We start from the raw sequence: 12,257 nt of genomic DNA on the forward strand, positions 1-12,257 counted from the left end.
CTAAAATGATAACTTTAATTTATCACTAGTAAAAAAGCAAAATCACGAATTAAGTTCTAGCAATTAAATGTTATAAGAGTTGCCATATGAATTTATTTAATTATTGTTTGGTTAATGTCATGATAAAATCAAGAAATTAATATATCATTATAATTTTTGTTGGAACTTTTGACTGTTCCATGGTGTGTTCAATTATCTCTTGTTGTCTCATAGACTATTGGAACTGGTATTAGAACAAGTGCTTGCTCCAGTCAAAGTTCTTTTAAGTTGACATTATTGATAATAAAAGGTAATGTTTATCTTTGGCCAAACCAGAAAAGTCATAAAGTGGTGGAAGCCCATTTTATTGTTGCTAAGAACGATTGGCTCAAAATTTCCTTATAGAAAATAGCATTATCCTTATCTTTATCGTGTTTTCCTTGGGATATTTTGTGAAACACTTTCAAATATTCTTTGGAGATTATATTGAATGTATTGTAAGATATTTAGGGAGAGTAGTTTGTAACAATTTGGGTTCAATATTGGGGAAGCAAGTATTTGTCGGTGTAAGGATAGTTTGGGTTGTAGCCAATAGTTGATTCAAAAAAATTGTGAAATAAAATCATTCTCTGAGCAAGGCTCCATAGAGTAGTAGGATTGGAGAATCCGAACTGTGTTAACAAATATCGTGTGTTATTTCTCTCATTGCTTCACTATCTTAAAACTGTTCTATCATAATTTGTTCTACCTTATTCTTTGTTTTAATAGAAGTTAGGATGAAATTATTTTGTAGCCAACCAAGTTATCTGCTCCAACAACAATTTGAACACCAAAGTTGGAATGAAGTGTAAACCAAGGCTTTTTCATTTAGTATCAGAGTAGGCCTCAAACGCACTTGAAGAGATCCTGAGCTACAGTTTGCAATAATGAAGTCTAAGAAGAAATGTCGTTCTATCTCATGTCCACCTTCAAGGATTAAATCATCAAATTCAAACCATGATAATGATGTTCCTTTCAACAACCAAGAGGAAGCTTTTAGCTATATGTTGAAGAACATGGAATTGTTGTGCTAATTAAACGAGTTCTTGAGGGAAGAAGTTATCATTCTCAAAGGAGAAAAAAGAAAAAATTTGAAATTGTAGTTAAAGAAAAAGATGATTTTTTGCCAATCTTAAGAAGATTAACACAATACTTTATGAAACTACCAAAGAAAAGGATGAGATGATTTCTAAAACATATGCAACTTTGAAAGCAAACGAGTAAGAGTTAAATGATGTTAAAGCCATTCTCAAAAAATATGGAAGGTAAAGTAAAATTATCTTAGTTGTTAGAAGATCCGAACTTGGTTGTAATAAACTTTGTAAGAAACTTATTTCTCGTACGAATTTTGCATGCCATCATTGTAGGAAAGAAAGGCACTTTAGATCCCACTGCTTTAAAATTATGTGAGATTGAAAGAATTTTAGCTCGATTGCTAAACATGTTCAAAAAACAAAATAGAACAAGGATATCACAACATAGGCAAATTTGTGTGAGGAAGGATCAAACACATTTGAGTTATAAATACTAGCATTTGATAAATGCTCATGTAAAGCATGAGATTGTAACTCATTTGACCATATTGAAGATATATCGAAAATTAGGCATACTCCATCTAGATTTTTTGGAAAATGATATTGTTGTTTCACAAGCTACAAGCCTTATTGCTGACAAGGTAGCTTTTAATCTCATCCCCTCTAAACAACTTGAAGCAATCTAATTAAGGATGAATAGAGTAAAGGAGAGTAATATTGCCAATGTAACGACCTATTGTTCAGTGGTGTCAGAAACAGTTGTTTTGAGACCACAAATCCAACGAGTGAGTCCGTAAATATTATTATTTAATATTTAAGAGTCAAATATAGTATTATAGTAAATTTTGAATTGATAATTTTAGTTAACTGAATGATTAGTTAAGTTCAAGTGGTTTATCTCTAAAGTCAAGTAGTTTTGAAAAATGAAATTTTAGGACCTCGTTTCTATAAACCGAGTCTGTAAATATTTAATCAAATATTTCGAAGTTATTATATAGGTGTATTGAAGTTTGGTCTAGAAATTTTGATGTTTGATTGATTAATTAAGAAAAAATGATTATATCGTAAAAAGTACAAGAGTTAATTGCTAATATTTTATTGGAGTTTAATGATGGAAAACATTATTGCAAAGATTTAGATGGCAATTAGGGCTTTTTTTTTAGTTAGTGGCCGGCTATATGAATTTTAATTAAAATTATAGTTTAAAATATTATTAAATTTAACATTAAATTAAAAAAAAAAAGCAAAATGGTATTCATCTTCTCCATTCATCGAATTGAGAACCAAAACACCATTTCAGCATCTTGAAGTATAGAGACATATAGAATATTTCAAACGATATAATAATAAATAATAATATATAATGTACTACTATTATGTATAACAATAATATTATAGATTATAATAAAAGATATAGTATTACATGATATTATAATGGTTAACCATTGATATATATATAAACTATTAAAGTATTATATACTATATGATATGATATAACATTATATAATATAATAGGAGGACTAACTTTCAAATGTACGAAATGTATAGGAATTTAGAGCATATCTCAACCAATATAATAATAATTAATTTATTATCTTATATTATCTACAAATAGTAGGTGATATAGTATTACAAAATAAAATAATAAAAGATATAACATCAATTGTTATGTGTAATTTAATATATTAAAATACATGTTTATAATTATAATTAAAAATACATAAAATATTATTAATATTTTAATATATTTTATAAAATATTATTTTTATTAAATTAGATTTTTAATTGGGTTTAACTTTTACAGATGGTATTTATGTATTAGGTTTAATTTCTTTTTATTTTGGGCTAGAATTAGTTTTTTTAGTTTGGGCAATAATGCATATATTATTTAGGTTTGGGCTTAGTATAATATATTTGAGCTTTGGAATAAATATTTTAAAATATGAGTATTATATTTATAAATTTAATAATAATGAAACAATAAAAAATATTTTCATTAATTTATATAATATCATAGCATAATAATATTATATAATAAGCACTTTAATTATTTTATATAAAATAAATCTATTAATTATATATATAATTTATTGTTTTTTATAAGGCAAAATTAAATTCTGTTGTCATTATATATAAATAAAATGAACTATTACATTCAAAATTATTTGAATTCATTAGAAAAAATTTGAGTCCAAAGTAAGCCTAATCCAAGCCCCTATATGCCAGCTCTAAATGCAAATATTTTAATAATCAAAAAATTTAAAATTGATTTAACTAAATTAAAATTATTATTTATAAATAATAAAATGTTTATATGTCAAGCCGGGTTTATCGTAAAATAGTGCTCAAATTTTGAGCCTATGGAGACGCAACCTCTTAATAAGTAGTAAAGTATATGTCATCTAACTATCCTGGTGACTTTAGATTAAGGAAATGACTATTCATGAAGACGCCTTTCTAATAACAATATAGAAGTTAATAGAAAGAATAAAAAGTGGGTTTGGAGGCATCAAGTTATGCCTGAAATAAAAGCTAATTGAAAAGGGTTATTAATTAAGCAGAAGCTACTTCAACTCCCTGTTAATAAAGAGTATATGTGAAGGGGGTTCCTAAGGCAAGATGGAAAAATAAGATTCACTACTTTATATGATCAGTGGCGGGCATGCAAAGTAATAACCCTTGCAAAGGAAATTCAAGGCCCCAAGCCATTCCTTTCTTCTTTATGCCCACTATTCACTTACTTTCTTGCCAAGCTTAGAACACCCTCCCCCCCCCCCCCCCATCCAATTTCGTATAAGATTGGTTCAATGAAACTGGTGATTCACAGACAAACATTATTTTCAGCATCAACAACAAAAGCCATATATACATATACAGAAATTCAACCATGCCGATATATGACTCATCATCAGAGTCCGACAATGAGATCACCCCACGCGGAAAGCTCTTTGGACGCCAAAGGCCCATGCATGCCATTCTTGGTGGAGGAAAAGGTATTCTTTCCATCTCTCTTTTTACATACCCATATATATTCACTACTTTTGTGTTTGGTAATAAGGTTGGAATGAAAGGTGTTATTGCAGACTGAAATCGAAAAGAATTTCAACCAAAGTTTTAGTTTTTTGTGTTGTGGCAGCAATTAGAAGGAAACAAATTTAATATGAAAATAGTGGATAAGTAAGAATACCTTTTTAATTAAATTTATATTTCATACCATATATTAATATTGTCAATAAATCATTTATGTGGATGTTTTTGACGTTATCAATAACCTTTTTTAGAAAACAAATTTATTTTATTTTATTTTATAATAAGACCTCATCAAAACTAGATTCATTTATGTATTTTTTTAAAAATATTTTTAATGAACCAATATTGGCTAATTAACGATATTAAATTTTGTTAATGGGAGTCTAATAAAAGTAAATAAAAATTTCAGTTGCTGATGTATTACTATGGAGGAACCCAAAGGTATCAGCCGCCTTGTTAACGGGAGTGACAACCATTTGGTTTCTCTTCGAGGTGGTCGAGTACAACTTCGTCACCCTCCTCTGTCACATCTCCATCACCGCCATGCTTGCCATCTTCATCTGGTGCATTTCTGCTGATTATTTTGGATGGTATATATTCTCTTTTTCTTTTTGCTTCACCACCCTAAACCCTAACATTCATTAATCCAAACCTAATATTGATTCACATTTCATCTCCAAGGAAACGTCCAACGATCCCTCAGTTGTTATCGGATCAAGCTGCCTTCAGTGAAGTTGTTTACTTCTTCCATTGGAGGTTCAATCAGTTCCTTCAAAAGCTCCTCCACATTGCTGGTGGGAATGATCCTGTCAATTTCTTTCTGGTCATTATTTCTCTTTACGTACTATCGGTGATTGGATCTTGTTTCGACTTCGTCAACCTTCTCTTCATTGGTAAGATTTAATCATATCACTATTAATGATTTTTAAAGCATCGAGAGCATTCGAGTAATAATAGTTTTTCTTTAAAGGGCTTGTGAGCATGGAAACACTGCCATATCTGTACACTCGATATGAGGATGAAGTTGATTATCATGCTGGCCAAATGACTCGAAAGGGGAGCAAAGTGTACAAAAGGTTTCTTAACAAGATACCCAGAGGAACAGTCAAGGAAAAGAAACATTCGTAAATAGCCCATGTTACCATTCCACATGTAAATGTAAATAAAATCCTGTAAAATAATGAAATATGTTTGATGGGGTGGTCTAATAAAACAGATTTACAGTCTGATCAATGAATCTAAATGAAAGCAAAAAACCATTTTCTGATCTCCTCTGTTTGCTGTCCACATTTACACCACTAATTGGTTTGCATTGCATAGGTTAATGGCTTCAGTGCAGTGCTTTGGATTTAAATGATAGTGGGATATGATAGCACCATACTTTTTGTCAGAATTCAATTCAGAATCTTCACCAAAACAAGTAAAACAGATGAATGAGTGGTACATACATGTGTTTTGCGATGCTATAAACAATATCCCACCCTACTTTAAATAAAAAAAATTATTATAACTTTCCGTTTAATTTGTCATCTCTTTTAACTTTTAAACTAGTAAATCACCCTAAAATATATAGGAAATGTAAACTTTACTGATGTTGACATACTCCTCGACTATAAGATGAATACTACATATTCAACAATTAATTAATTTCTAATTTTTAAAAAAATTAAAATTTTAAAAGTATTTTTTATTTTTACAAAATTTTTAAATAATTTTAATAACTTTCTATATATATATTTGGATATTTCTTAATTTTTTTAAAAATTAATTAATTGTTAATGTAACATCAGTATGGCGCAGTCCACATGTATATCCACATCAGTAAAGTTAATGTTTGTTAATTTTTTTTATCTATTTTGTGGTAATTTGATAAAAGAGTAATTTCAAAAAGTAAAAGAACAATAAATTAAATGACTGAGTAAAATAATTTTTTCAAAAGTTTGAAAATTAAATAAATTATTATGCTTAAAAAATTTCAATCAGGATGTGGAAACTCTTTAAAAAGTTACTATTATTAAAGCTGTTTTTGGGAAGTGTCCACTAATTAGGCAAATAATTGCATTTTTAAACTCTGTTCTCCACAGTTAATTTAGGATAAGATTGGACTAGTTCCAGCCTGCCCAAGTTACTACTAAGGAAAAAGTTGCTGTTCAATAATTGAGAAATATATATATATATATTTCAAGATGGTGGCCACTAGCCAACCATCTAATTAGTGCTGATCACACACAGATTCTCAGAATTTGACTGTCATGGATTAAAGCAGTTAACATATAGCTTGTTTTTTTCTTCTTTTTATCAATTTTTTGAGTGACAAGAAAGAGTGGAAGTGCATATAAAACCAACCATGCATCATACATAATACATTTGTAGTGCTGCATGTTGACCCACTACTAATATTTCATGTCAATTTCTGATGGTTCATGCCTGCCAATTCTAGTGCAAACAAGAAGAATCACAAAAAGCTGAGTGGAAAATTAAGGAAATATCTCACTAAGGCTTTCCGGATCTTGGAGCATATATTATTATATCATTCTTATGGTTTTTGGTAAGTCAATGACCTAGCTACGAGCAAATATATAAGAAGACTCACTACTTGAGTCTTTGGATGCTCATTTCACTCAAGGAAATTAAACCACACTATCCATCAATATCACTAATCAAGACTTGGGGAAGAAGAAGAAGAAGATGGTTAGGGAACTGAAAGTAATTAGTGATGTGGATGGAGGTGGGATAGGTGGTCTTTTCCTAGTCTTATGGGCTGCTTTGCTCACCCTTTCTTCCATTTCAGCCATACTATTCTCTTGTGCGGATGGTGTATCCAAGGAGAAAACTGACTCAGGTGACACCAATTTTTATGGCGGAGGATGTACTGCTGGGTGTGGGGGTGCTGGATGTGGTGCAGCTTGTGGTGCATAAATCCTTGATTTCAAAACTTTAACATGTTCCATTTTAGCTTACTCATTCTGTCTTGAGCATCTTTTTGCTACTTTGAAACATAGAACTTCAAAGATGATGTACTAATTAGTACTAACTATAAAGGTTTATGCAATTACACAGATGCATTCTCAGGGTATTACTGAGTTGCAGGCTGAAGATCATACATATGTATTGCGAGGATATAGCAGTGCATGATTATAATTGATGAGAACAATTATGTCTATATAATGAGATCAAGTTTGAGTTGCTTGTTTAGTGCTGTCTTTTCACTTCAGTCCAGTCATGCAAATCAACAAAGCATGTGCATATGGTTCTGCTGTCTACTCCAAGCATATGTTAATACTTAATAGAGAAGGTTTAAGCCACTAAAGTTTAAAGCCCTTGAAATTCAATTTACAGATAAAGAGTTATACTCATCGCCATGAATGAGTTGATTTAGAACCGACAGACAGACAAAAAGGCACAAAGTCCCCTCATCACTTGCATTTTTTGTTTTTATTTATTATTGCAAAGGTCAACTGAATAAATGTTATTATGGATTAAATCAACTAAATAATAATAGTGGCAGCAAAGAAAACAACCCATTTAATTGAAGCGTGTAAAACGTTTGCATTTTTCTTTTTTCTTTTAATGGATATTTGATTTCCATTTTCCTAATTTTTATTAATTAAATATCTACACGTTGTGAACAAAAAGTCAAGATGGCCGAGTTGGTCTAAGGCGCCAGTTTCAGGTACTGGTCCGAAAGGGCATGGGTTCGAATCCCATTCTTGACAAATTTCTGTATTTTTACTTTTAAATATAACGGCTGGGCTAACAGCCCACTACAACTATTTACGTTAACTAATTGGATGAAACTATTTAATATCATAGTATATATTTTAAATAATTAACATAATAATAGAAATATAACAAAAAATATGATTAATAGTAAAAAATAGTTGATAAAATAATTTTTTTATAATTTGTAAAATTTTTAATCAATTTTATGTTAAAATAATTATATCTTTATTTTTTAAAAAATAAAACAAGTGTTATCAATTCAAAGATTAAAAGATGTTATATATTCTAATAATTAATTTATCAAAATTTTAAATTAAAATTCTAGCATATAATAATGATTCATGTAAATATAAACAAGTGTTGGGTGCAATGATAAGTCAAATTGTATTTTTAAATGGAGCAAACGGGTTTTAACCTTGGAGATAATATTGTTGGGAAGAATAATCATGAACCCCGAACATGGACTATCAAATGAAAAATGAAGAATACCAAAAAATACGACACATGCAAATATAATAATTTAATTAGTGCTTATAATATATAAGATTCATGCATAATTTATTAACCAATGAAATAAATAAATATGTTATATCCTTTTGTGAAGAGAACACATGTTAACTCAAGAGGTATTGTTGACTCTACATTGACTTCCTGAGCATGACTGCACGTCCCACCTGTGAACATACTTCTAATACAATAAAAAGTCTATTTTGGGTTCTACTAACTCATATTGATAGAATCTCATGATACGTGCATATGATTATCCATTACACATTTAATGGGATTGAATTATTCTATTCATATCATACTAGTGGACAAGGGGATCTCTCCTATAAATATCCTAAAAAACTATGCATAGAGGATTGACCTTTTTGCAACCTAAGCACTTTTCTTCTCAATTAGCCTATCCTTTTTGGCTCTAGGCCTCTACGAATGAATCAACCTCCCTTATTACTCCGAACTCCTTTTTATCCCCTCCCTTATTTTACCTTATATCAACAAAATATAAATAATGATGTGTGAAAATTACTTAATTATAAAATACATAATTTCTTAATGAGTAATAAAGATAGGCATTTTCAGTAAAAAAAACCCATTAAATGTTAATTATAAATATAAGGCATAATATATAGATTGACCCTTAATTTTTTTTTGGATCAAATTGATCCTTGAGGTTACCATTACTTACACAATTGGTCCCTTACAGTTAACATCATTTGTTTTTGAACAATTGGATGAAGTGGCCAAATTAGGATGTGAAAAGTGGGCAAATAAGGGAATGTGTCTTCCACTTTAATTATTTTAAAATTTTTAAAAATATATAAATATATAATATAAAAATTAAAAAAATGAACATATATAATTCAATAAAAATAGTTAAAATTTCAGGAAAAGAATAAAGTTTAAAATTGAGAAAATTAAAAAAATGTATACAAACTTCAAATAATTTAAAAAATGTTTTATAAATTGATCGGTCAATACCTGGTCAATGTCAGTCAATCTTTTGAATATTTATAATACTTTTTCCTTTTTTTCAATTTTTTGAAAATTAAACTAAATTTTTGAATTTTTTTTAAAAGTTTTTACCTTTTTTGTAATTTTCTAAATTTGTAACTATTTTTTATTGTTTGAAATTTAAACTATTTTTAAAATTTTAAAATTTTATTTATCTTCAATTTTTGAACTTTTATAATATAAATTTCTTATTTTTTTTTAATTTTAAGCTTTTTTTTTTGTATTTTTTAGAACAAGGAATACATGATCCCTTGTTTGTCTATGTGTTTCCTCTATGTTTATGTTTATGTTATGTTAATAATCGTAGGCACCAATTTATGTAACAGATGCGACCCTCAAGAATCAATTTGATCAAAATAAAATTTAAGAGTCAACTTAAAAAAAAAAGATCTAATTTAGTGGCAAATCTATATATTAAACCTAAATATAACTATAATAAATCATAGTTCTCATATTAAAATATAGAATGCAAATTTTGAGACTTCAATCCTATATTTTTGGATGTTATTTTTAAAGGTAAAGAAATAAAGTTTCAAGCACTATTATATACTAAATATTTAGTATTAAATGAAAAACTATTTTTTCTGTTAATATTATATCATAACTAAACAACCTAACTACTTTTTTAATTCATTACTTTTTTTCTTTTTCTTAAATTTCATGAAAATGTATCAAACTTGTTAAATTTCTTTATGAATTATATAAAATTATGCTTTTCATATGTTATTTCTAATCATCATAACATTTACTCATATATTATGATATAATATGAATTTTATTGGAGGAGATAATATAATTTTTGCCTTTGAATTTAACAATTACCTTTAATTTCGTATTTGTATATTTTTTTTATCTACTTTAGCATCTGAACTTAGCAATTAGATTTATTTAGTTCATGATCATAAAAAATGTAAAAAGTTTGATGACATGGCACTCTGAGATTATGCCACATCATCACTTGAAAATTTTAAAAAAATTATATTAATTTTTAAGTGATGGCGTGATACAATCCTAAAGTGTTGCATACAATGTTCTAATAATCGATCAAACCACTGGTTCTCAATTCAATCGGTTTGATCAGTTCAATTGCTAGACCAACAATTAGGGGTAAGCCTTTGATTGAGTTGAATCGAATCGAATGAAATTTTTTTAAGTTAATCGAGTTGACGAATCTTATTTTATCATCCTAACTTGATTTGAAATTTTCTCGAATTGAGTTGAGCGAGATAGAATTCGAATCAAATATATTTATTCAAAGTAAATTAAAAAAATGACTTTGAATTCTTGTAGCCACTGTCACCTATCATAAGCAAATTTGTTATTAACTTTTATCCCCTCATATTTATTTATTAATATTTTACATACGGGTTAGCTTCTTTGCTTGCTTAGTTGCTTCAATTATCTTTTGATTCTTGTCACTAGAAATTTAAAAAAATATATTAAATGTAAAAAAATGTGGTTTTTTAATAAAACTAATTTTAAAGATAAAATGTGAAATGGATACCAACAAAAAATTTTAACATGAATATTTTATGGCATCATCAATAATTTAATTTTAACATAACTTAATAAAAATTCAGGTATTGTAGGAAATTGAGGTATTGCAGGAAATAAAAGTTTTGGGGGAAAGTGAAAGGAAAAAAAGTTTTGAGGGGTTTAAGGGAAGTAAAACTTTGGGAGGAAAGTAAAAGGAAAAGTTTTGAAGGTTTGGGGAAGTAAAAGTTTTAGGGGAAAACAATAGGAAAAAAAAAGTTTTAGGGGTTTGAGGAGAAGTAATTTTTTAGGGGAAAGCAAATTCAAAAAAAATTCGAGTTTATTCGTTTAACTTGATTAATTCGATTTGGATAATTTTTATTTTGAACTTTTTTTCAATTTTTTCAAGTCGAATCGAATTTTGCTTATCCCTACCAACAATAAATAAATAAATAAATAATCATAAAATTTTTAAAAATAATTTTTTTATTGAATTGGTTCAACATGTTACTAGTTTTTGTAACAATTTTCGATTTTTATTAATTTTGAGTAGTTTCCGATTCAATTGGTTTAACCTTTTTCTTTAGACTAGTATACCAAAAACACTGGTTATATCATCAAATCTTGATAAAATCCAAGTTCAACAATTAAAATGGATCTAGTTGACAAATTCATGTACCAAAATGAATAAAAAATACAGATATTAAAGTAAATCTAGTTACCAAGTCTAAAGGCCAAAAATTATATAACCCCTAATTGAAACAATATAATTTTTTTTAAAAATACAAAACCAATTCACAGCTATCTTTTTAGGTTAAGTATATGTATGGGTTAAAAAGATATATTTAAAAAAAACCTTATTTTTGAAAAGTGATGATATTATGTAAATTAAACAATTTATTATAACAAATTGAGTAATTAAATAATTTGTTTTCGAGGTCAGTAATTTAAATGAACAAAATTTGCTTTTACCCATATAATTAAATTACATAAAATAGTATATTGAAAGAGACTCTTCGTTTATTTAAAAATATAAAAATATATAATTTTGTGAAAATTTTAATAAAATGTTCAAATTTGATTGCATGGAAACTAAAACAAATCACTACAACTACAAAATGGTAGTGAGTTGGGTGAAAATTGTAGCTTTATTTAGGAAGTCGATGGCACCAACACTGTTTTGGATTTTCGTAGCAGGTAGTCTGTGGATGACATTTGCTGGCTAACTTTGTGATGTTCAAGTATGAAGAAATAATTGATTGTACATGTGAGTAGATATACAAGTAGAGTTTAGTTGGCACCTTGCCCAAAGAATTATTCTACTATCTTCAAATATATACAAGTCATGATTTAAGTTGTCTCACACTCATGATAAGATATAGATCACTCCCCACCAAATTTTTCCTAAAAACTCAACTATAAAATCAAGTGATTCACTATTTTACTTACAAAATGCGCTCATAA

General features: G+C 28.1%; 1 protein-coding gene and 1 non-coding gene across 2 annotated transcripts; both read left to right on the forward strand.

Annotated features, from left to right (window-relative positions):
* Positions 1-3,678: 3,678 nt before the first annotated feature.
* On the forward strand, positions 3,679-5,349 carry LOC107888778 (reticulon-like protein B9). Its single transcript, XM_016812981.2, has 4 exons — positions 3,679-4,045; positions 4,492-4,672; positions 4,764-4,975; positions 5,053-5,349. The coding sequence occupies exons 1-4, from the start codon at positions 3,940-3,942 to the stop codon at positions 5,208-5,210; spliced, it is 657 nt and encodes a 218-aa protein (XP_016668470.2). The 5' UTR covers positions 3,679-3,939; the 3' UTR covers positions 5,211-5,349.
* Positions 5,350-7,717: 2,368 nt separating this feature from the next.
* TRNAL-CAG (transfer RNA leucine (anticodon CAG)) lies at positions 7,718-7,798 on the forward strand. The gene has a single exon. It is a non-coding gene; the product is annotated as a tRNA-Leu (tRNA).
* Positions 7,799-12,257: the final 4,459 nt, after the last annotated feature.

The sequence above is a fragment of the Gossypium hirsutum genome, chromosome D09, assembly GCF_007990345.1.
Source record: "Gossypium hirsutum isolate 1008001.06 chromosome D09, Gossypium_hirsutum_v2.1, whole genome shotgun sequence".
NCBI classification, from domain to species: Eukaryota; Viridiplantae; Streptophyta; class Magnoliopsida; order Malvales; family Malvaceae; genus Gossypium; species Gossypium hirsutum.